The 27,571-nt window shown below is 31.3% G+C and overlaps 1 protein-coding gene across 3 annotated transcripts; it reads right to left on the bottom strand.

Annotated features, from left to right (window-relative positions):
• Positions 1 to 643: 643 nt before the first annotated feature.
• On the bottom strand, positions 644 to 27,571 carry LOC107437946 (testican-1-like). 3 transcript variants are annotated; one of them, XR_011638048.1, is made up of 4 exons: positions 27,557 to 27,571; positions 19,071 to 19,300; positions 1,852 to 1,955; positions 644 to 866 (listed from the first exon to the last, which is right to left on the bottom strand). XR_011638048.1 is itself a non-coding variant. In XM_087152199.1 (3 exons), the coding sequence occupies exons 2-3, from the start codon at positions 1,946 to 1,948 to the stop codon at positions 724 to 726; spliced, it is 240 nt and encodes a 79-aa protein (XP_087008325.1). In that variant the 5' UTR covers positions 1,949 to 1,955; positions 19,071 to 19,295; the 3' UTR covers positions 644 to 723. The 3 variants fall into 3 exon arrangements, 1 of the variants encoding a protein (XP_087008325.1); XR_011638049.1 differs by lacking the exon at positions 27,557 to 27,571 and adding an exon at positions 27,372 to 27,386; XM_087152199.1 differs by lacking the exon at positions 27,557 to 27,571 and having other exon boundaries at positions 19,071 to 19,295.

Below are 27,571 nucleotides of genomic sequence, written 5' to 3'. Positions count from 1 at the left end.
TTCAGTTAAATGCTTGCTCCGCGTTAAATCGAACTTGAGTGGCAGATATTTAAGCGATACTTGTTTGTTTTCCCTCAAACATGATTCGATGAGTGAGTTATTTATTATTTAATTGTGTGCGAGCTATAAGTTGAAATTTGTATCGTTTTATTTTAAAAAGAAAACGATTTGTATCTCTGGTTGCTAAGACGAAATGATGGAACAGCTTTTCTGTCTAAAAGCATTATGCTCTCGCTTCGACTTTATATTTTGTTGAATATTTAATTTTTATTTGCTATTATGTCTTTCATATTTTTTTGAATAAAGAAAAGTTAAAGGATTAGAAGTGGTATTTCTGATGAAGACGCTATTTTACTTTTTGATAAGTAAATTTATTTTGTTCCTATAATCAAAATACCTTATATACCTTTACCTTAAAGGTAAACTCTCTCTGTTTGTGTTATAATCATATATCCTATGATGAATATCATCTTTTATCACCCAGTAAAGTTTTATCGTCTTGTTCAGACTCACCCTATGTAATGATTGGCATAAATTTCAATTACAATATTTTATTCAAAGCAGCGACGTCAGTTTTGTAAATATGGTATTTTCATTGATAAAAATTGTATTTATTTGAAAAGACAAGAAAAGTGACCAAATGTTAAGGCAGAAATGTACGTCTTTATTTATTTTGAACAAAAATTAAATAACTTTTCTGAACGTAGGGATAAAACAGGCGTTTTATTTACATGGGCACTTTTGGTCCACTTTGTTTCCGTCCGAATCAACGCAGTAACAACGTCCCATACTGCCATATTGCTGTGGAGCGTATGTACCATCTGCGTTACAATTAGAAACAGGAACGTCTTGAATACCTTTTCCGCCTGAAAAAAAAAGTTACGACAAGATCTTAATAAAGGAAAACACACACACACACACGCACGCAGCCATTTTTTCCGGTTTTCCCGGAAGATTTTATTTTCGTATTTAAAGTGCTAGCGAAATTCATGTTATTTCACTAAACTTTTTGAATTATAATAATAATTTTAAATCAGTTTGACCACCACTACATATAAATAATTACAATATATATATATAAAAAGCATATTAGTCCTTTCGATAGCGAATTTCAACCTGATAAAAATGAAAATATGTTTTTGAGGAAGATAGTTCTTCGGTAATTGTTTTTATACCACTTGGAAAATACATTCTCGAAAAGAGTGAATGTTGGCAGGTATGTATATATATATACATTAAACAATTTATTCGCGAATAGTGCAGTAGGTTAAATGTAATTTCCAAAAATAATTCCTCTGATCGTCACCAATAGCCCGCTAGTGTAGCTTTTAATGGAACATTAACAACAAATCAATCAAATAAAACATTAAAACAATGTTGAAGAACCTTAATCAGAAAAATATTTTGAGAAGTTTTCTTTCAAGGAATGATCAACAATTTTTTTTTTCAATTTAAAATTTAGTTGAGCGCAAATATTACTGGTTTAGTTCTGTGGATGAATAAATGGATGTAAGGAAAGGTCCGTCCTATAAACGGGTGTGACGTGTGGATGTGGCAGAAGTAGAATTCTTGTTCATAGATGGCGCCACTGGAAAACAAGAACAATCGCACCTCTTGCCTTTATTGCCTACGACAACAACAACAACATATGAAGATTTGTTAAAGTACTTCAAAATTTTCATCTAAAGTTTATTTCAAAAAATTTAAACAAAAAAAAATTTCAAATCAAAATGCAGGAAATAAACTTTTTTCTTTTACAATTCTGTAAAAATGGAACATATTTGATTAGTAACTTTTATGAGAAAACCCATATTTAGTAATGTACATATATAACAAAAAACATTATCTTACGCATATTTTTTGCTTTTTCTGCGCGTTCATTGCAACTGTCTGCATTCAGAGCAGCGAAAAGACAAACCATCATCACAAGAAATCCAAAACACTTCATTTTCTTCCTAAAATAATACGAATGCCAAATAACATTTTTATTTAAAGAGAAATCCTTTTATAATAAGATTATAAGAAAAATGTTCCCTAGTTTTCTAAAATAGAAGGTCTTTCGGTCAGCATAATAACCACACTTTAGAGTTGTTCAGCGAGTATTTTGTAGTAGAAACAGGGCCCGACTTAGCCTAATTGGGACCTGGGGCAAACTCTTCTTTACTACTTCAGTAATGAAGAACCGAACTTCATGGAAGTATTTAAATTTTTCACCTCATTATAGATAGCAAGAAAATTGACTAGAACCTAAAATAGATATGAATTCCCCCCACACCTCCAATGGTCAGATGAAGTATCATTCTGTCCATTTTATTAATTTTCTGTCAATTCTATGTCCATCATGCCGAAAGGAGTTTTCTGATTGTTGACTTTGTCATCTAGCTGTGAAAAATTTATATCCTTGCTGATATTTAGGCGGAATTCAGTTAAATTTTTGCAATTACTATGGCTCAATTAAGCCAGCCAGAAGCCTGTATTTTTGTAAGCTGCATTTTGAGCCATGTAAAAATACAGGACTTTGACTGGCCCAATTTGTCCATCGTAATTGCGAAATTTTAGCTGATTCTGCCCTAGAAAGCTATGGATTTGCGAAATATAGATTAGATTAATGAAGAAGCTAACATGAAACTGACGGATTTTACTCTCTACTGATATTTTGTTTAAAAAAACTTCATTAAAGAAAGAAACGCAAAATGAACTTTCTATTCGATTTGGGGGGCTCCTTTGGTGCGGGGGCCGGGGGCAACTGCCCCGTATGGCCCTGCCGTAGTCAGGCTTTGAATAGAAATTCCTAAAACCTGTAAAGTAATAGTCTAAAAAAATTTCTATGGAGCAGTTTGATGTATAAGTGTACTTTTACAAAAAAGTGTGGTTATAATTATAATGCAAATATAATTATACAAGTATATAGATAAATTACAAGTTCAAATATATTTAAAGATTTATATTAAAAGTGATAAATTATTAATTAATGCACTTAGAATCTAACTAAAATTAAAAAATGCAAAAAATACGATATCGTGCTTAATATGCTTGCATTAGTTGCTGAAAGTTTTTCATTGATATTTTTGAGTAATGACATTGAGATTGGCGAAAATTTCCTGAAACTGCGGTGATGGCGGCAGTAATATTTGTTTCAAAATATAGATTCGTAAAAACTATGAAGAGCACATAGATGATTATTGTTCTCAGATCAATTTCAGAATTAAATTTTAGTATATAAAAGTGAAGATTTAGAGCTGGCAAAATGACAAACGGAGCATCTTTATCTAATGATTGGATTTTCATATACTAAAATGCTATCTTATAAATTCAGGCGACCAAACTGAAATATACCGACATTTTGAACAGACAATATTTTTCAGTTCCTAAATCCGACACAAGAGTAACCTTTCAAAACAAGTCTTTCTTTTAGATGGATTCGAATTCCTGACCTTACAAACATGGGAAGGAGGTAGCAGCAATCAGGAAAATATTGGCTTGAACAGTCGTAACAAGTAATGGCCTCTTTTGCAATTTCACCACATCTCTGAAACTATTCTAAGATAATGAAATAATTTTTTCACCCAATCATTACGCTCATTTATCAATAAAATCAATTAAGTAATTCCACGTACAATATTTATTTATTATTTTATATGAATTATTTTAATAATGGTCAAAACTTTTTGATTTATTTCTTTTTTTTTTCCAATGCTCACCGCATTTGGCAGTATATGACATCGTGCTACTTAACGAATGGCATTGTTGATCTCTTTTTTTGTGGGCATCTTATATAGGTGGATCAACGTCACCCCAATAACATAAGAATAACAGAGCAATTACATCCTTGCCCGAATCGGGATTCGAACCCGGAACCTTTCTGACACGAGGTCAGGTCTCTGATCACAATACAGTCCTGTTGGCTACTTTTTGAATTATAAAGTATACACATTTTTAGATAATTCTTAACTTATAAATTTTTAATGGTAAATTTTAAATGGGTAAATTGTTCTTGAGAAATGGTACAGCTCTGCGTGAAAAATGAAATTACTGTAAAGGGGACCAAACTTTCAATCTCTCGCATGCTTTAACTACGGGAGCTATGTTTTTCCCGATTGAGGTTACTCCTCTCCAAAAATTTGAAAGACAAGAATTCGAATCCATCGAAAAACTATATTTAATTCAGAGAAAGGTACATACTTATATAGCATTTCAGAATTAGACTAACATCTCACATTAAGTAACAAATTTACGTTTAACTTCTCGAACCATTAAAATTGCATCTTAATGCATGAAACTAATCACTCGATCAAAAGTTATTATGGAGCTCATTTTTGATTTTGCGTACAGGACGTAATAATCAAGCTTAGTGGACATGGAATTTAGGCTTTGATCTTCTTCTTTCAAATCCCCATTTCTAGACTAGCTAGACAAGGTCCATGAGATTGTTCACCTTCAAAAAGTCTAAAACAAGTAAGGGTCTTTCAATTAGGTCTTGTTTTAAAAGACCGAGGCAGTCCAGTAGATGTTCAGGGGATGCCTGGGCCGAAGAGCACTTGGTACAGAGGGCAAAGCACTTTTCTCCTCCAGAGTACCTCAGTGATTTCAGGAATCCACAGCGGAGACGTGTGATGGCGGTTTGAGACTGACGGTCTTTGTCAGCTGTCAAACAGCTACCCGGTCTGGTACCCTGGTACCAATTGTGACTGGGTGGAGTGAGCCATGCTGATTGATTTTTGGCTTTAGCAATGGAGAAGAGCTCTGAGGATGTAAGAGACACTGGAGGCGCAGTGGCCTCAGCTGCACCTGCCTTGGCAAGACTATCTGCCATTTCATTGCCTGATATATCTACGGGGCTTTGATCTAGACATTTGTAATCAAACATTTCGGATAGAGTTTAAAAACAAAATGTTTTAAATTAAAGAATCACAGACGCACCATATAATTTATAGAAATATTGTACTTTTAGGCTCCTTTTGTATGTTCAAATTTTTCAAAACATATTATATATGTAGGGGAAAAAACAAAGATGCTTAAAACAATAAATTTCGCTTTGTTGTGACTTGAGGAATATATCTTCTAAAATATTTCGAACATTTGAATCTTATTTGAAGCATTGAAAATGGGTAAGTCATCGCCAATATTACCATTTTACAGAATTTTGACTTTTTAAAAATATCCATGTAATGCTGAGTGGCTGTCATATCTTCATCAGATAATTAATATCGAATTAAAGAATTTATTGGCCAAGTAAGCACGAAAAAAATTGACACTACATCAAGCGTAATATTTTTTAAAAAATTTATTTTTTTCCTAGATGTTATATTTTATTAGAAGTAAGAATTTTCTTTCCCTTCATGTAAATTGTGGAGCTGTAAAATTTTATGAAAGTAATATTTTTTTAATTCCCTTTAAATAAAATATATTGCATTTATAATAAAATATACTTCATTTTATAAATAAATGAATCATAAGGTATCTAAAAATAGGTAATTTCTGTTCATATAAAACAATTGTCTTTTATTTATCTTTTCAATCATAATTTAACGTATCTCTTTTATAAACTATGAAGACATAGGTATAATTTTTTCTAAGGTCACATAAATGTAGAAATGCTTAAATGAATTTTTATGGTTTTTTTAAAAAATGAGGCTATTTGTTTTTCTCCATTAGTTCGTTACGACCCATGTATTATATGTTACTTATAAGAGCCGTGGTGGCTCAGGGGATAGAGACTCCGCCTTCCAGTGAGGTAACTGGGTTCGAATCCCAACGATGGCTGTTCGTCTCGCACCTTCCACAGTACTGCCATAAAATATCATCAGTGGTAGACGGATCACGGGTTAGAGTCCTCTTCCAGTCAGGCTAACCGTGGGTGGTTTTCCTCTCCATGTGACGCTAATGAGAATTAGTTCCGTCCACCACGAAGGCAAATATCTCCTAATACTTGATCCAGGAGTCCCTTATCTGCGTACCTTTTCGTAATGCCTCCATTCATGATGCAATAAAGCTATTAAAAGCTGATATCAATGCGCGGAATATATATTGAGGGTGCCTTTTGATTCTTGCCAAGTTGTGATCGCGGTTGATCGCCAAGCTGGGCGATATTGAAAACCAATCGAGATTCTGATTGGTTTAGATTTTAATCGTGATTCCAATTGGTTTAGAATTTAGCATTGTTTTTAAATGTTCAACGGTATATGTAATTTCAGAGATCCGTTAGTTCTACCTCGGATACCGGCTGGTAAGGTTATTTTTGCTTTTGGTATTCAAAATGAGTACATTAAATAAGATAAATCTTAAGTTTCTGTACGATTTCCAATGGAAAAAGCAGTGATTGACTAGTGCATGAATGAAGGTTTAATTAGTAATAGATGTAAATGTCCTGTTTGTGGGAAAGATATGAATCTGGTTGAACGTAAAGATCGATCAGGCGGCTTTGAATGGGTTTGTCGTGTGAAACGTTCAAATGCTCACCACATAAAACGATCTATTAGAAAGGGATCGTGGTTTGAGGAGAGTCATTTGAGTATGATTGATATTTTAATTTTTACGTGGATGTGGGTGTATGAAGCTAAATAGCGAAATGATTAAAACGGAACTCATTATTAACAATGACAAAAGTATAACCGAATGGAAGAATTTTTGTAGGGATGTCTGTGTGGATATATGTAGTACACAAAAGCGTGAAATGATTGGGGGACCTGGCTTGATTGTAGAAATAGACGAAAGTAAATTTGGGAAACGAAAATACAATAAGGGTAAAAGGGGGCAAGGAAATTGGGTGTTTGGTGGTGTTGAAAGAGGGAGTAGAAGGTGCTTTTTTGAAGTTGTTCCTGATCGTAAAAAAAAAACTTAGTTGAGTATAATTCAACAAAATATCTTACCCGGAACAACGATAATGTCCGCTTGCTGGAAGTCATACGACTGTCTTTCGGAAAGCGGATTCGTACACTTATCAGTAAATCACTCTGAGACATTTAAGGATCCAAAAACCGGGACCCATAACAATAAGATTGAAGGTATGTGAGCAGTTATTAAAAGGGACTTAAGAAAAAAAATGTCATCTCCAGTCCGGTACCACAGACGCCATTTTCGATTCATATTTCGCCGAATTTATGTGGCGATGGAGGTACAGAGATTCTATTCATGATAAATTTAGACAGTATCTAACTGCTATCTTTCTTTTTCTTTCTGTGCTTACTCCATTAAATTTTTGTTTCGATTCAAAATGCATTTTATTGGGTTTATTAATTTTGCTTATATTGTGTTCACTGCAATTTTATAAAATTTTGTTGAAATTTTCCAATGTTTCATTGAAATATCATTATGCTTTGTCTGCCATTCCTGCTACCACGGCATTCCACGCAAACAAGAATGGTGCCAAACATAAGTCGCTAATTTCGCCAAGGGGCACCCTCAAGTATATTTTTCCTATATCTGAGTTCACAACCATAATTTAATATTTTCGCTAATAATAGCAGTACTGGAAAATAACTTTAAATTAGGGATACAAAAATATTTAAACGAAAACAATACCTTTACGACTTTTGTTATTTTTATGCTGATGACAACCAAAGCAATATTGAAATGAATGATTAAAAACTGGATCCTACTTCGTGATTTTTAGGCCAATAGAAATGCACGAACAACAATGGAAAACTGTGGCACCACCATTAGACACACTCAAAAGAAAATAAGAATAGCCACTCAGCTTTAGCTAGTAAGTTTAGTCGTAACATTTTAGCAAGCAGCATTATTAAAAACTATTACTTTTTCACTTTCACGCATATGCGTTGTCAATTTTAATTAGCTGTTTCGTGCGTTACTAGCCGCAAGTCTTCTGTGATTGGCTATTTGTTATCATTTTACTCTCTTCTTATATATATATATATATATATATATATATATATATATATATATATATATATATATATATATATATATATATATATATATATATATATATATATATATATATATATATATATATATATATATATATATATATATATATATATATATATATATATATATATATATATATATATTCAAAATGAAGATAAAACAAAGGAAAATTATAGACATATGGAAAAGGGGAGGAGAATAATAATTGAAAAAAATAACAAACAACTGATTTGAAAAAAAAAAAAAAAAAAGGATGAAATTTTTTTAAAAAAACCGGAAAAAAATGTGATATAATCTTTTCATCAGCCCACACGATTATATCCGCAAAATGAGTGCTTTCTGATATATATATATATATATATATATATATATATATATATATATATATATATATATATATATATATATATATATATATATATATATATTTAAAGGAAAAAAACAGAATGTTTGTAGAAATAAATTCACTCATGTACTTTCCAGCGTGAGCCACTCATTGGCTAGATCTGTAATCCTTAACATTCATTTTTTTGTATTTTAAACTATTCGTGTTTCCATTCTTGGCTTATGCTTTCTGATGTTGTTGTCAACAGTTTTGTTGTCTAAGACACTTAAAAACTTCTGCCATTTAGAAAATACTTAAAAACTGTCACTTAGTTTATTCATTTGCTGACATCGGTTGAACTTTAAAGATTAAACAACTTAAATTAAAGTCCTGTTGGAATAAAATAAGTATCTTTCCCCAAGAAATCTCAATTTTATCAAAATTATCACCCAAAACTTCGTTACACTAAATTTTTAAATTAATAGTATGAATGCAATGTGAAATTTCAGAAAGTAAAGAATTGTAATATTAACAAATCTATCAGTTAAAAAATATATAAACATTTGCTTTTAAAATTGACTTAACTACGAAATACTTTCAGAAAATGAATATTTTTAATTCAAAATAATGTAGCGAGAATAAGCAAGTGTAAATTGGTTTCAGCTGCATAAAAACAACAATGCTGTATATTTGTCGAGAAACTGCGACGAATAATCTAACTTTAAAATTTTAACTGTAACTGTGACGTGGCGGAAGTTTTGTAAACAGAAGGGGAATGATCGCCTCAGAGAGAAGAGGTTGATATGTTATGCTCATTTCAAAAAAGCTTAATGCTTCGTTTTCAATTATATTTGTTGTTACGTTTTGTGTTAAATATTAAATGTTTTAAAAAGAAATAGTTAATTCCTTTAATGGCGGACCTTGTTACTTTTTATTATTGACATCTTTTTATTTTTGCAAGAGTAGCGATCCTTTTTAAAGCGAAAGAAAAGCTTTCCATCTTCTCACCGGGAAAATTGAAGAACAACAGAAATTGCAGGTAAGGTAATTTTACCTTTACCTTTAATTAAGAATTATTATTGAATTTATTTGAGCTTGATTGATAAATAATTAATTCACAATATTATAACCCGATAATTAAGACTTAACATAGAATCATATAGTACGTCTAATAATTGGGCCAGGGACTGTATACATAGAGGGGGAAAAAAACAGAATGTTTGTAGAAATAAATTCCCTCATGCACATTCCCGCAAACCACTCATTTGCAAGATCTGTAATCTTTAACACTCATTTTCTTATATTTAAAATTATTCTCGTCATTACGTTTGCATTCTTGACTTCTACTAAGGCTCCAAAATATATATTTTCTAATGTTGTTGCCAACTGCTTTCTTGTCACTTGGAAGCTTCTTCCAATCGGAAAATACTTAAAAACTGCCACTTTGTACATTCATTCGCTGAGATTGGTGGAATTTTAAGGATTAGATATACCTTAGTGGTCTGGAGAAAAATTCTAATGTTTGGACCCTTTAATGTTAATTTTACTTTCTGCATTTTTCGTCATATCTCGAGAACTTTTTTCAAGTGGAACTTTCTGCACAAAATTATGAAATTCGTTTATCCAAAGATAATTCCATGCAAAAAATTAAATTTTAGTAAATACTAGTGGGCTGTGCCCCCTGCTCGCTAACGCTCGCCAACCCCCGAAAATTGCTACGCAATCTTATATGGTTTGCTTCGCTCGCTACTAACTTAGGTACATTGCAAATGCACAAAATTCTAAGAATTCGAAACAATCATTCAAATCCATATAACAACATTTTTTTAAAAAAAAAAAATTACATCTTTTTAGTAAATACTAAGTCATTAAAATAAATTTGAATTCAAATAAATGACATGAAATTCGTTAAGCCTATTAGAAATTTGCTATAGTATAAAATCTTAAGATAAAATTTCTGAAACTGATATCTCTTCAAAAAGGTCAGAAATTTGGCTATAATTAAGTCTATTAAAAATTGAAATAAGTGAATTGCAATGGAAAAACCTGCATAAACAAAGCATTGAATTTCGGAAGAAATCTCATTTGGTGAGAATGCTCTCTCTTGTCAAAAAATATAAAATAAACTGACCTCAAATAAAACCCAAAGGACTTCAAATCAAATAATTAAGGGAACTACTACCACGTTTAATATAAAAGGAAGACTTATTAACTTAACAATAAAATTACAGCATCGCAGTTCCAAAAAACATATCTCACACTCACTCAAAAAAAACAATTTACATTCTATTTAGTCACCATAGCAACCACAAAACTCTTCTCGTTACCATCTATAAACTGATATATAATAAATAAATTATTTAACAAAAAATACGATGCGCATAAGCACATAATATTTTACTCTCTGGTTATTTCAGTTTCTGTTTTTAAAGGCGCTATATGTTGAGCCACCTCAACTAGATTTGGCATGTGACATTTTTAGCGGCAATCATTGGTCGATTTTCCAGCGTTGCCATTCGGGGAGTTGTAATGAGGCTTTTTTTTGTCACCGTGTAAGAGAAATGTATATATAGATTTGTAATTCTTTTATTATTTTATGTAATAATAGACGAAACAGCTTTGAACTGCACGTGATAATAAAGGTGAACGATTCTTACATCATTCTTGCGCATTACGGTCAAGAAAGAACTTGGACGAAGTTGAAAACGAAATATTTTTATCTCAACACATTGTAAAATTATTTTGGAATGTTACATTTTCTATGTCTCAAATGTTCTTTGAAAACTGAAAAGGATCCTTACAACAGGATTTTGCTGCAGCACACTAGGATTCAGCACTCCTAAAAATGGTGGAAGGGACATTTTCTTGATTCTATTCTGGAACAAAAATGGTTACCCTATTCACCAGACTAGAATTCGATGAATTTTTTTTTGCTTGGTCCACCTTGGAGACAAATGTTTATGCTGAATCTGATAAACTTTGGCGATTTTATATAAAATTCCTCTTTGGACTTTCATAAAATTTGGAGTCACTCTCTATTGGCGCTAGGAATGGGACGAAATATCAATAGGCTAATTGTTGCCCATAGCAGTTGTGACAACAAAGTTTATTACTTTGAAAATTTGAAGATATATAAATACTTGTAAAAACAAGGTAGCATTTTTGCTTTTTGAAAATTTCATTGTAAGATTGTCTTGTTTTCTGTTGTACTGTTTCAAAATTTTACTGTCATGCTTTAATCAGAACTAAAATTTTGTTTGATATGAGTCCAAATTATTATTTCTTGACACTAAGTAAATATGAGAAATTAGCTAAAAGCGTTTTAAAACTTCAAATCAGTGGTAGGGTAAACCAACCAGTGAAGGAACACTACGCAGTGAAGGAACATTTCATATATATTGATTAAAAATAGGAATTTGAAAGTTTTTTTTTTTAGATTGATTGGTAACAATAGCTTACTGCCAAACAATGGGAAGTCATCTAGCAATATTTTGGATTACCTGGTCAAATAGACTTCTCTGGAAAATTTTTTGAATCTGTTATTATGTCTGCAACACTTTGTTTCGTTGAAAAAATTGTAAGGTGAGTGTTTGTATTTATATGCTTGAAGTGGAATTAATTGCATGTAGTAGTCTTATTTTTCTCACTGTGAAAAAGAGAATTCAAAATATAGTTATTGAAGTTACGTTTTATTTTTTTTAAAGCACCATAGCATAATCAAGTACTGAGATAAGGGGGTGTTTATTCACTGGATCACCAAACAATGAAAAACCAGAGAAAGAACAAGTGTTCCTTTACTGGGTTTTTCTCCCAGTTAATGAAAATAAAAGAAATTTTTTAATTTTCTTGTACTTTTAGTCATATTATACATCAAAATTCTGTTTAAAAGACGAAAAGCAACTTCTAACTATAAAGAAACAGGCATGTTCCTTCACTGGGAATACTTCCAGTGAATGAACAGTAATGTGTGAAATATGATTTTACATGACTCTAGGATAAGTAATTCTGCTATATAGAGGACAACCGAAATTTTGTTAAAAATTGTATGAATAATTCCTGAAATAATTTCAGTTCAAAATGTTAATTTAATAGCTCAATTTATGAAAAAATTATAATTTATATTTATTAATGGGGTGTGTAGTTACATCAAATGTTAGGTGTAGTTACATCAAACTTAATAAACTATGTTTACAAGTCGAAAACTAATTAAATATAATCATAAAAATTTGAATAGAACATTTTTTCGCTGGCTTTTGCACCAAGAACTCCTAATAAGCTATCATTATAGGATAGCAACGTGATTATATAATTTTTTAAAACTACTTTACAATGTTAGGATTTAGAATTAAGCTCCTCAACAAAAAACAGAGTTAAACAGAAGCGATACTCAATTACTTCAGAAGCTTGAGAGGAAAATCCTTCAAGATATGTTGCAAAATTTTTAACGCAGCATTGACTGAAGAGTCTAATATCGAAAATATCCAAGAGCCTGTACTTTTTTCAATATGGAAGAAGTGCGTATTAAAAGAAGACCACTTGGTTAAGTCAAACTTAGGAACTGAAGCTAGTATTGATAATGAATGCATCTTAGATATTGAATTTGAAATGAGTCCTCATGCTGATCCTCTCTTAGTAGAAAAAAGAAATGATTCTATAAGTAAAATCAGTACTTCTAAAGATCCTCTAGTTATAAGTCAACAAGAGATGGATTTGCCTCAAACTTCATGACACCTTTCCCCCGTCTATTTTCGAGAAAGGCATTCTAGAAATGTTGCTGAAAAATCAGAAGAAGTTTGGAAGAACCATTTACATTGGCCAAATATTGATGATAAAAAGAAAGGTCAAATAAGAAGAAAAACGAATAAATTACCTTTTGCACTAACTTCAGAGAAATGGCAAAAATTTGAAGAGGCTGAAAGATCTAAAAAAAGTTAAAACAAGAGAACATGGAAAAGAAAAAGAAAGAAAAAATACTTAAAAAAGAAAAAAAGCTTCATGAAATAAGAGGAAAAAGAGTAAACAAAAAGGTGATAAAATAATAATGATAATAAACAGCATCGGATGACACAATGATTTAGATTTGACGGTCAAATTATAAGAAAGAATGATTTTTTTTATTTATTTTGTATTTAACATCACTTTAATTTCTAGTTCATGATTACAGAAAAAAGTTAGCATTTTACAAGTACTTGTATGTTATAATTTCACAAATAGTCTTGTTTTTATATATTTGTATGGCTAAAAAATTCATCGAGAGCACTAAAAAATAACCAAAATTAAGTGTTCCTTTACTGGGCAATTTTGTGTTCCTTCACTGGTAAGAGCTGTTCCTTCACTGGGTCTTCTTACTACTTGTTATTTGAACCTCCAAAACTTTAAAACAGTATTATGTAAGTTTTCTACAATTTTTTTTGCATAGTTTGCAATTAGTAACAAATATGTTGACACTGTCATTTAACTGAAATTACGAATTTTGAAATTAATATGATTTTTTAAAAGGCAAGCGAAGCTTAAGTGTTCCTTCACTGGTTAGTTTACCCTACTGTTTCTTAAACGAAAAGTTTAGTATTAAAGACTAACTTTCGCTAAAAATATGATTTGTCATGCTTGCAAAAAAATTTTTTAAATTTAGAAAATTTATTGTTCATTTTAAGCTTTTATTTAATGGTTCGCATGCTTTGCTCTCGTTTCTTGTAATAGTAATCAATGTGAATGATTCATATGTGTAAATTACACCAATATATATATATATATATATATATATATATATATATATATATATATATATATATATATATATATATATATATATATATATATATATATATATATATATATATATATATATATATATATATATATATATATATATATATATATATACATAATACAAGTATTATAAATACTTTTGTATTAATAAAACCATTAAAACTCTTTCGTTTTCATATGTCTTTGGTAAAGAATAGGTGTAGAAATTCTATTTTGGGACTTCAAGGCTGAAAACATACCATTGAATCATAATTAGATTTATATTTCAAAGGAGGAGTTATTTTTAGAATCTTGTCCCTGTTTCACTTCCATATTAGGAAGCATTAAATGATTTTCCATAATGCGTAGAGTTACAAAGGTATGTATGACTGGAACCTAATTACATCATTCTCTGAAGTATTTAATGCGGGACCGATGGTTTTCGCATGTTTCTTGCTGAATAACGTGTTCCATAAAACATCTGTCGGAACCATCCGGAGTTTCGTCCACACCCCCTCCGTTGTGGAGTGGGGATGTGAACTGTAAAATGTCTTAATTTAGGGAAAAAGGGAAATCTTAGTAATTGCTATTGGTTTAAGAAATAGATCGAGCGTTTCCCACAGAGAGCAAAGGGAATTATGTCCTGCTTTTAATTAAATGCATACTTGAGCCAAAAATAGATTTAAGAACAGGATGTGGCAAGTGTGAGAAAGTATTTCGATAAGAATAATTAATTAGGATAACATAAAAAGATCAATTGAAGCTTTTTATGTTACATATATATATATATATATGTATATATATATGAAAGGGTAGCAGTCATGGTGAGTGTTGTTAGGCCACGCAGATAGCAGTTGGAAGGCAAAAAATATTTTATTACCTTCACATAGTATATTCAAGACATTTTCCATCAAAGGCGGAGCTCAAAATCGCACTCCAAAACTGTGTGCTTAAGTTTTTATCCTAGGGAAAGTAGCAAAAGAATTTCCCTCTATTTTGTTATATTTGAGGGGAAAAGGGAAATCCCAGGGATTACTATTGGTTTATGAACTAGGTTGATTGATTCCCACGTAACTTAAAGGGAAAAATGTCTTCATTTAAATTTATTCATACTTGGGCCAAAAATAGATTTAGAAACAGGATGTAGCTTTTAAAAGTGTGAGAAAGCAGTTCGAGTGTTGAATAAATAATTAGTAATAAATTAGGAGTTGTTTTATAACGAAGAAACTAACATAAAAAGATTAATAGAAGCTTTTTATGCTATTTATATATATATATATATATATATATATATATATATATATATATATATATATATATATATATATATATATATATATATATATATATATATATACACTGGTGTGCAAAACTTAAGCAACAAGTGGTTTTTCGGTCACAGCTCCCCAACAATGTATAAGATAGCCATGAAATTGCAGTATAATATGCTGCGCGTAATTCAGTAGAAAGATTATTTGTATGCAAATTTTAGAAATAAAACGTCGTAGGTGATGTAAGTGTACGTAAACCTTGTGGGTCGGCGCGCTCAGGTCAAAGCTGTGATAAAAGGATGAAGAGCACCGTAGTTAAAGACATTAGCTGCAAGTGCAAGTGATTTGTTTTGTGAAACACGTCTTCAAGAAATCATTTATACGACTTTACTCGAGGAAGAATGATTGGGAAGCTTGAGGAGGGGCGTAGTGTGACCAGTGTCGCCGAAGAGTTCGGGATCAACAAAAGTGTTGTTTCTCGTGCTTGGAATGCCTTCAAAACTACTGGTATAGTTGTTCGGAAGGTTGGTGGTGGCCGTCCAAGGAAAACAACACCAAGAGATGACCGTTACATTGTCCTCATGGCGAAAAGAAACCGTTTTCAGTCAGCGACCACCATATCTCAGCAACTGTGCACAGCCACAGGACGACAAGTATCAAGATTTACTGTGCCCAGACACCTCCACTTAGGTGGCTTATTTGCTAGACGTCTTGAACGCTGCATACCTTTAAAAGTTAGCCATCGGCGGCACCGTTTCAGGGTGGGGCAGAGAACGCGAAACTTGGACACCTCATCAATGGAGTCGCGTCCTCTTCACAGATGAGAGTCGTTTTAGTGCTACAAGCGATTCTCAACGTCAGTTGATCTGGAGAGAGGTTGGAGCTCGATTTCATCCCAATAACATCGCGGAAAGAGATTGTTACGGTGGTCCTGGAGTTGTCGTCTGGGGTGGCATTATGTTGAACGGGCGGACTGAGCTTCAGATCTTCGACCGAGGTTCTGTAACTGGAGACCGCTATTGCAATGAGGTAATCCTACCCCATGTTAGTCTGTTCCGAGGGGCCATTGGACCAGACTTCATTTTTATGGATGACAATGATCGACCACACCGTACTGCTAATGTTCAAGAGCTACTGGAAAGTGAAGATATCACACAAATGGATTGGCCAGCTTACTCTCCAGATCTAAATCCCATAGAGCATGTGTGGGATGCATTAGGGTGACGTCTTGTGACACGACAGTATCCTCCTGGTAACACCCATCAGCTGAAAGATGCGTTAAAGGAGGAATGGAGACGTTTACCCCAAGAACTTCTAGATAATCTGGTGCTTAGCATGGAGAGACGATGCCAAGCAACAATTACAGTAAGGGGAGGGCATACCCCATACTAGGGAACATCTGCCAGTTGTACTTACGCTTCTTCAGGCAATCATGTGTAACGCCACTATATGTCAAATAAAGCCTTTTTTTGTTCCATACCCTACTTTAAGCTTTATATTCATTTCTGCGCCATTATTCTTTTACCATCGTTTAAGTACAAAATAATGTACATCATATTCAAATTTCATGTCAATCGGATGATTTCTTGTAGAGTTATGACAAAAAACGCACTTGCTGCTTAAGCTTTGCACACCAGTGTATATATATATATATATATATATATATATATATATATATATGTATATATATATATATATATATATAAATAAATAAATACAAGAAAACACTAAGAAAATTAAGAAAAACAATAAGTAACATTTATTGCGCTTAAGCTGCAAGTAAACAGCACTCATTAGATAAGTTCAAAATGAAGAATAAAACAAAGAAAAATTATAGATATCAAATTATATAAAAATAATATAAAAATTATATTATTTCCCACCCCCTTTTTTTCATATGTCTATAATTTTTCTTTGTTTTATTCTTCATTTTGAACTTATATATATATATATATATACGCTGAATGTAGTGTGGTAGGAGAGATGCATATTTTTGTGCAGAGCGCCGTCCGCAAATGATGATTGCGCCTAGGAAATGCCACGAAAACACTTCCTGGTCCATAATGTTCCGACCTTCACCGTGGTCTTTTCAGACAATTGTCGCAGGATGTCAGATATTTCATACCGTATAAGTCAAAACATAAAACATGATGATACGAAATCGATGAAACCTAAAACATGATTCATTTAAAAATCCTCGTATTATACAGTTGTTGGCTTGAATGCTCTATTAAGGCTTATAAGCTTTCGTCAGACAGAATGATAGCAGGAAGAAACATGCAGGGTTACGAAGGAATCGGAACTAGCTACCTCCACGTTATAGAGCGTTTGGCGAGTGATGCGCTCGACCAGGAAAGCTTGATTATGGCGTGTGATGCAAAATATATGTCTCGTCAATGAATTTGGATGGTGTCATGTTACATAAAATACACTGAAGCGGAGCCATGGTGGCTCAGGGTATAGAGCATTCGCCTTCGAATGAGGTGAACAGCGCTCGTATCCCAGCGATGGCTCGTCAATACGAATTCTGCACCAGGCTCGCACCGACAATCCTGACGTAAAATATCTTCAGTGGAAGACGGATCATGGATTAGAGGACCCCTTGCCATCAGTCTAACCAAGGCAGAGTTTCGTGGTTTTCCTCTCCTCTATGTAACGAGAATGCGGGATAGTTCCATCAAAAAGTCCTCCATGAAGGCAAATTTCTTCCAACACATGATCCAGGAGTTAACTTTTTTTCTGTATTGGGTTCAAAACTACAAGGTTAAGGAGTTGAGCACTGGAAGTCGAAAACTCAAAAACTGGATCAGCCTTTCAAAGCCGATAAAATAAAATAAAATAAACTGAAGAACGCAAACAACTTCCCAAATTAGCAAAAATGCTCCACCCTTGGCCTTACATTAAGTTTTCTTTTATTTATTTGATCGTACACATTCATATGCACTTGTGTGTTCAACAAAATGAAGAACTTAAAAGCTTTTGTCAGTTGAAGAATAGCTCGTACAATTTAAAGGAAGACATACTTAAAGATCACTTCGTTTGAAGCGAAATTCGAACCCGCTACCTCTACAATATAGAGCGCTAGACAGAAATGGCATAATTTCTCACCCAGGGAGGTTACCATACATACGCTGGCTTGAGAGCTCAATACGAAGGACGACTGATAACCCCATCTTTTTTTGAAGAACAGACAGCATGAGTTAGAGAAAGGCAGCACAAATACACATGCAAGTTTACAGTGAGTACTGCTCATTCTGGGTCCCTTCGCAGACTAATGGATTTTTTCCACCATCCTCTCACTAATTGCAGTCAGTGATGCTTGATTTTAGTGATCTATTGACTGTCTATCCACTTTTCTTTGAGTTAAACTTTAACTTTCTGCACCACCATCAGCAGAAGCGGCATTTTTTTTTAAAAATTAAACCAGAAGTTTTAAGAGAAAAAAATTTTGAGTTATTTTTGCGAGAATTATTATTTTTTTAATCTTAGCCATTTTGATGGTGCAAATTTTTGAAAAAGATCAGTCTAGTTCAGAACGCCTTGTATTTACTAACCGGTTAACAAAATAATTGCAAATTCTAAGTAATAGTTTAAATTTCATTTAGAAAGTTAGAATATTTAGTAACAGTTGCTTCGGAAACTTCAGATTTCAGACTCATTGATTTCCTCTTTTTTTTTCTTCTATGAAAAGTGAAATTATCTCTGACATTTAATTCCTCAAAAAATATTTAAAGTATTGACATCTCAATTTATATAAATATTGTCTAAGAAAAGGGAATAGTTGTTTTATTTCTTAAGAAAACGAGAGATTCTTTAAGAATGTAAGCTATACTTACCTTGTTTAAATGAAAGTAAAGGAATATTTCATTCGATTCCAGTATCGTATGTATAGAATGCAAAAGAACGCTGAAATGGCACAACTCTTCTATTTACGTAAGCGGAATAGCAATCATAAACTCAGAATAGTTCAGAGTTAATTCTGTTCAAACATTCGTGTTAGTATGGAATTGGATTTTGTATCCAATTAAAGGAACAGAAAATTGACCCATAACTAACATGCACGAATCTGAAAAAAAAAAAAAAATGTCTGCATACAGCATAAAAACATAATGGTCTAGCACAGACTCTTATTATCGTCCATGCATTTTTATTGGCCGGAAAATTAAATCACATGGTCAGATCCAGATTTTCCGCCTAGATTTCTTTATCGTTTTTTGTCGTCAGCATAAAATCAATAAATGTCATTAAGGTATTGATATTCTATAAAAAGTTTTGCATCTCTAATTGAAAGGTATACCCTTGTACTTGTATTATTGTCTTTTTTATTTAATTTTTTTTCTAAATTAAACATTTGAAACTTAGAGAATTGTTTTTTTGTTTTATTAAAGCGTAATTTTAGGCTGAATTCGATAATAAGATAATATATAATAAGATAATAATAAGATTATGAATAAGATAAGGTTATTTAAATCGGTGTCCGATCTTATTAACCATTTTACAATTATTATTTTATGTACAAATTGCATTAATGTACTATTATTAATTACTTAATTGTTATTATTGTATTGCTTGTATTGTATCAAATATATTGCATATATTAGATACAATACAAAAATTGTATCTAATGTATCCGTCCGTTTAGTATACGAAATGATTAAATTACGGTCGTGAACCCACTAAATTTGTTATAACAATTACTTTTAAATTTAAATGTAATTTAAAAAAAAATGATTAATTAGAAAAAAATTACATGTTCACTAATAAATCTTAAGAGGCCAGGATAACCTTGTTGGTAGAACGTTTTGCCCATGTCCAAGAGGTTGTGAAGTGTTGGTGAATGGTGCACGCTAAATCGGTCGGGTTACAAAGTTCTCAGTGTTCCCATAATCAATCATACCTCTGGGGGTGCTGAATTGGAGATTGATCGTTCTCTGGTTCAGGTCAAAATTACGATCAGTGTGATGAATGAATGGGTCCACCCTTTAAACGGACTGTGACACGTGTGTGGCACAAGCCATATTCTTGCCCATAGATGGCGCCACTTAAAAAAAAAAGAAATGGACTTTCGGCCTTAAATTCGGTTGATTTCTCCGAGCAGGCTTCCTGGTATTGGCAAGAGGCACTAGAACCAACAACTACAATAGATCTTAATCGAATCATAAGGGAAATATTTGGCCGTTCGAAAGGGCGGAGCACAAGAATAAGCAAACGGAATTCTTTTTAATGCATATATTAACCCACTGACTGCTCAATTTTTGGACCGAAATCGCTTTAAAAATTGCATATTTTTTTTGCGAATGTGAAGTTAAAATGTGAAGTTTGCGCGGTAACACTACGCGCCTTCAAATACGACAATTCAGTGGACAACTAACGACATCTGTTGGTCAAAACGTAAATTAAACGTCTAATACTGCTTAAACGGGGAATGTGCGGGATGCACTCACGGAAATGCTCACGGTTTCGGCACCGCTTGGCGCGGTCGAGAATAAGCTCTCTGAAAACCGCAAAATTAAGAATATGGTAACCCAACCGATCTATGCGTCGCATCTTGCTACAGCGTGCTACCCTATTACGTTGATTGAGTAGGAAAATGATGGTTCTATTCTAGTTAAAAATTTCTTTCTTATTCACTTCTATCTTCACACCGCTCGTGTATTTTTATAAGCGATTTTCGTTTAGAATGAAAAATTCATACTTAATTTAATGTTTATGTCTCAGAATTTCATTTAAAAATAGATTCTTGTAAATATTTTACTTTTCAACTTCTTTTTTTTATTATTGTTCTTGAAAGTGTAAAATCTATTTTTTTTATTTATTATTTTACTTGCTAAGACAGTTTACCATTCTTTACTATGCTATATATATAAAGGCTTGTGTGCTCACTATATACTAAGGCATATTGCATTCTGTTTCCAATTCAAATGTAAGAAATTTATATATAAGGTATTTTTAGTGCAGTACATTGCAAAAATTACCTTTATCGCTAAATTCAGCATTTCAGATGCGTAATTAGAAAAAAAAATTAATTCTTTTATTCCAAATGCATAATAAAAATTCTTCACAATGAAATACATATTGTTACGCTAATAATGAACTATAATAGATTTGAGAAATGAGTTAAAGAAGAACTTTATACAGTTAAAAAAAATTGCCTCACTTGTTTGCTTTATCAGATGGAGGAGATTTTATTAAATCGTTTTTTCTCAAATAAAACATTTAATCAGAAAAAGGTGATAATTTTCAATTGGAAATATATATGAGAAATTTTTCACAAAGGAATCGATACTTTTACGCAAATAATAAATTAAGATAGATTTGAAAAAATAGACCTGAGAAAGCAATTAATACATTTAAAGTGCTTTAATTTAACCTTATCATTTTAGTCATTTGTTTGCAGTTTCAAAAGTAATAAAAGTTTAAAAAAAAATTTTTATTTCATTCTCATACGCAGCACTTTACTTTAACCTTATTATTTTATTCATTTTCAATAAGATGAAGATTTTGATGACACTACATCAATATTTTGAAAGTTTCAAAAATTATAAAAATTCAGAAAAAAAAGTTTTATTTAATTTTAATCCGATCAAATTTACTTTAACATTATTTTACTCAAATGCAATTTCAAAAGTGATGAAGTACAGGAACCAAGTTTTATTTTATAATTATACGACTAAAAGTTTTGCCATTTCTTATAACATTACTAAATAAGATATTATATAACAGTATAAGAAAAAAAATTAATGGTAGATTCAAAATAAATAATAAGAAATACTTCACAGAAAAATCGATATTTCTACACAAATAATAATTAATTGGGGAATATCTTAGGAAATGGATCTACAAAAGCAAATTATACAATTAAAATAATTTATCCTTAGAATACAACAGTAAACTATTTTGTTAATATGAAATATATTTCAGATGTTTTTGTAAATAGTTTTAAAAACTTAAATAAACATGTATAATAAAATTAGTTACAATTCCTTGACATAAGAGTTTCTCTGTTTCTTCAGTTTGATTAGACCAATCTAAACTTAAGTATATATAAAAGTAAAATATAATTTATATTTCAGGGCTCTAAGAGAACTTTTGCTTTTATTTGTTCTTTAGCATTTATGCTATTTTTAACCTAATTGATTTGTTTTATCCACCGTGATTGCTTGCATCTTAAAAAATATCTATAGTTGATTTATAGAGAAAATTACATTGTCAACTTTCATCATAATTAACAACACTTAAACTCGAAAAAAAGTTGTTCGCAAGTATAACACTAGTTTCCATTGCACGCATTTCAATTATAAATTTGGAGTTTAATTAAAAAAAAAACTATAACTTTAAACGCGATAAAATGATTTTATAAAAATTTAAATCAAATCAGTAAAAATGATATTTCATTTATCTATTTAATTATTATTTTTTTTAACTAAGAAATTGAAAATAAAAAACACTTCTGAGAAAACTCCAAACAAGTCAATACAATCAATGTATCAGAATACGTCATCAGGTCAATGCCCTTCACAGTCATAAAATTTTAAAATTAAATTCCAGCTTAGAAGTTCAGATTAAAACTAAATTTGAAAGATTTAATTAAAATTATTACTAAATATTGCAAATAGAATTTCGTGTTTTAATATTTGAGTTACATGATCTTATGAAAACACAAAAACAATGAAAAAAATTTTAATAAAATAGTGAAAACAATTCTATCCCTTGTTTATAAACGCTACGCAAAAGCAATTTGGCGACAGAGCAGGTTTGACTTCAAAGTTTCCGCCAAGAATGCCAAGCGGTGCCGAAACCGTGAGCATTTCCGTGAGTGCAAACGGCACGCTCTCATCAATAAAGGAAGAAAAACACATGCCCGCAGAAATCGCATGAGCAGATTTTGCTACAATTGAGTTGCCCGTGGAAATCGCGGGTTGAGCAGACGGAGGGTCAAGTAAAATATTTCAAGTTTCATAGAAAGTTTTATTCAAGAAAGTTTTTTTCAAGTTTTATTTCAAGAAAAAACTATTATTGCGAAGCTATCATTTTCAAATTTACTATTTTCAAATTTACTATTATCAAATTTTCAAAATTACTATTTTCAAATTATTTCAAATTTACTGTTAGTTTTTGTTATTCGATAAGTAAAGTATTCAATTAATATAATGATACTGTAATGAATTTTAAAACCATTCACAGGTAAGAAAAAGTTTGCTCAGATCATATTTTAACGGGAAATTATGATTAACGATTTTTTTTGTCAAAATTCTATATATTAAAACTTTATATTCAAAACTTATTACTAAATATTCAAGTGATTCGTGATAAAAAATTTAATGTACCTCTACCGAAACAATTTTTTTGCTTATTTACTGAAGTCGTGCAATATATTAAATTGGACGCTTTTTAGAATTTGTGATAAGCATCTGATTAAACAAAATTTTGTTTGCCTTACGTAAATAAACTTAATGAATTTTCTTCATATATATACTCATAACTTATCCTTTATACGTACAAAAAAAATCAGTTGTTAGAATACTTGGAAAACTTTTGAAACCACCATTGAGTAAATTTCATATTTTTGTGAGGTTATTTTGTATTGTGTAGTGCTGAAAGCAATATACAATGAGGGAATGTCTTAAGTTTGGTTTTGCGCAGGCTCAATCACATAATTTAAAATTTTTGAAGTAAAAAAAGGCCAGAAAGGAAAATTAGACGCTTTCAAAAGTTGGAAATATGCCAATTTCTTCAGTGGTAACATAAAAAACTATATAACATTTAATTTTAACCTGTTACTTTGAGCAATTTTAAGCTTCCTCTTAAAATTTAGTGTTTTTTTCTAACAACTAGAGAAGAGAGGAAAGCATTTCTAGACTTGGTTATGGGCTTAAAAAGTCAATATATGTGTTTAAAATATATTTTAATTGCTTTCCCTATTAGTGAAAATTCAAAAACATAATGGTCTAAGATATCCCTGCAACTGGGGCTTCTTCGGCTACCAGACGTTTTTTTTAAAATGAAAATCTGTTCCTTAAAGTCAACTTCTTGAAAATGTTTCCTTTACCTTTTGACACAGAATTTTTATTCAAATATGTTTTTCATACTTTTCTCTTTTGTATTAATTTTAGTATTCATTTAGATCTAAATAAGGGGAAAATATTATATTTAGCCTTTTAACAATTTATGGTTATGAAATAAAGTATGAGCACCGTTGTTTTTTTCTGCGATAAAGGTAAAATCTTCCAAACACGGCTCTCCTCCAAACAATATATATTTTTTTAAATTTGCAGTTAATTAGATCTTAGAGGAACAGTTATGTATCATTAAAATTTCTTTAATTTAAGCACTCAAGGATTGATAAATTTTTAAATATGAGTAAAAATAAAAATTTCAAACTAATTTTTTTGAATTTCATATTTTAGTACAAATATATTCCGATAACCTAACATATTGTTTTTAGTAATTATTTGGCTGCAATAATTACCAAAAATATCTACTTTATACAAATATTGCCAAATAAAGAATAACACTCACAGCATGGCAAACGCTACACTTTATTTATGCAATATTAACTTTCTTAAATATGTTGTAGGCTCAAGGCCTGTTAGAATTTATAAATCACAGAAAACTTTTATAAATGGCGAAATTATGCGTCAATATAAACACAAATCACAATAACAAAACTTACTAGAATATTAAGTCTGTTCACACACCACTTCGAAACGTAACATGCGCGGAGGGATACATCGGAAGTTTTCTAAATTTCTTCCGGTTTTAGCAAGCTTGTTATTGTTTATATTCAGTCAGCCACCCATTATGGATTATTTTAATACTAGTCGCAATTTTTTTAAATTGTAATGTATACATCATTTTAAAGTATCCAATTTTACATAGCAAAATTCAAAATTTGAGCTAAATCGGTTGATTAGTTCCTGAGAAATGAAATTTTAAATATATGACTTTTCAAAAAGTAAAATTAACCTTAAGGGACTCAAACTTTGAGTCGCTCTCCTGACCATACTATTTCACAGATTCCGACTACCCGCGATATTTTGGGGATCAGAAATCTGAATCCGTCCCAATAAAAGGTATGTTTATTCAGAGAAAGTACATTTTGGTGTCTGAATTCATGACTTAAAATACCGTTTGTTATTAATTAGCATATTTCAGGTCAACCCCTCAAACCATTAAGATTGAGTCGTAGATTCAATCATTAGATCAAAAGTTACTCCGGGTGGTCCGCTTTTTTCCCGCACTGTACGTTGTGCTTAGCTTATGAATACAAAACGAAGAGTATAATAAAAGTTTGCTAATTTTCTTAGAAACTTATTTTATATTGTACAAGGAGGCTTCGCCCCCTGCTCGCTGGCGCTCACCAACCTCCGGAACTGCTTTCGCAGTTTATTTCGGATTGCTTCGCAATCCAATGCTCGCTTTGCTCGCTCATTGGATACGTTCTTAACGTCTAGGTTTTGTATACTTTTTTGAATACTGAAGTTCCGAAAACTTTTCACTGTAGGAAAGGCAACTCTTAACCTCTAAATATTATTTTTTTTATGTACACATTTCTAAATGTCAGTATTCAACCACAAAATAACTTAAAGTCCTCAAATTTAGCATGAAGTTGTAAAATGTAATGAAAGAGGGTCATAGCAATAATGAAAGTAGAAGTAAAGTTACTACTGTAAAATTAAAACAATATTTTTAATCAATAAGCCAAGTTCTTCAAGAAGTAGTTGTAGAAGTAGGATGAATTTTTTATAGAATTTCTTTAAGAACACAATTGTTAATTTGGGCATTTGGCGATACAACACTTTTAGAATTGAAGGATTTGTTACGTCAAGCGCTCAGGTATCATAATTTTGATCTAGTTGCGCTTCTATGTCATTTCGATTTATGTTGCTAAGTTAACTTTCAAAACATTCTATGGCTGGCAACAGCATTTTCATTTTTTAAGTTGTTTATTTTTATTTCTTTTAGAATTCGTTATTTTTTTAGCGAAATGTTTTTTAACCTAACAGAATTCTTTGCCGACTGTTTTCTCTATGAATGAAGAAAATAAAGTAAGTATTTAACTGTTGTGAAAAGAATCTTATTCAGTTGTACAAAGTACTTCAGCCAAAATTTGGGAGCCACGTAAGAGAATTATATATATTAGATCAGAGACACATCATTAAAAGGCAGAATGCTTTGGTGTTTTCAAAACAAAGCAAACGTTGCCACCGGCGGAAAATAAATACAGCCAAAATTTGGGAGCCACGTAAGAGAATTATATATAATAGATTATTAAAAGGTAATTTTAGGCTAAATCTATATCATAAATTACTATTAGGTCTGTTACAATTGTTTATTTTTCTTTTGTAAAGTTACAGTAAATACAAAACCGTTTCAAATATCCACATATCTCTAGAAACATTCTTATTCAATTTCTCATTGCAATTTACGTTGCGTTTTAGAATTTTAAACAGATTATTTCAATGCATCTCTTTCACTTACTTATACGGGTTTTTTTCTGTTGGTGCCTTGAACTAGCGCATAAGTAAGATTTTATTGTAATTCCACAATTCAAACTATTCAACGAAAAATCCTTGTTGTCGTGTATAAATAGGGTGGGGCTGAGTGTGTGCATATTTTACATAAAAAGTTTTCAAAATATTATATTTAAAATAGAGATGAGTTCGAAATTATATTTCCTAAAAATCTGTAGACTGAGACAGGAGTGGGTGTTCATACTTCAGAATCACATTGTTTCGCGTCATTCGTGGAATATCTTCCGTAATTATTGTAAATAGAAGATATTGCGTTCACGCGATAATAGGATTGGATGCAGGATTTTGTTTAATCGAAATTTTAACATTTTGACTTTGAGATTTTCTCCAAACATCCTCAAGCAATGTTCATAGTTTAAAATGTCTGGACATTAGATAGGACAAAGTAGAAAAAAAAATTTATGTCCTATACTCTTTATTTTCTTGAACTTCCTGATATTCATAGACTTGATCTAACTCTAAATTGATATTTCGGAGATGAGAAACAGCAAAGTTATCATAATTATTATATTTTCTCTGGGACTAAATTCGAACAGATAGTTGCTATTAAAAAAATATTTGTTTCTAAACCTACGTTGTAAGAAAATGGATAATCTGACCTACCGAGTTTTAAACCTTTTTTGACAAAACCTTTGAAAATGAATGAAAACTTTGTCGAACTGGAAAAAAACAATTCTATCGTAACCAATATGAGGATATGAGTTTCATAAAAAAGTATATATCACATCGATGCTGCTTATCGATTAATACATTCGATTAAGAAATACAACATGAAATAGAAGACGCACAAGCAAATGAGTTTC

This window comes from Parasteatoda tepidariorum, chromosome 9, assembly GCF_982258835.1.
Source record: "Parasteatoda tepidariorum strain Cologne lab strain chromosome 9, Ptep-v5.0, whole genome shotgun sequence".
Lineage (NCBI taxonomy): Eukaryota > Metazoa > Arthropoda > Arachnida > Araneae > Theridiidae > Parasteatoda > Parasteatoda tepidariorum.
The sequence above is the reverse complement of the archived record's forward strand: the minus strand, read 5'-3'. Positions and strand labels throughout refer to the sequence as shown.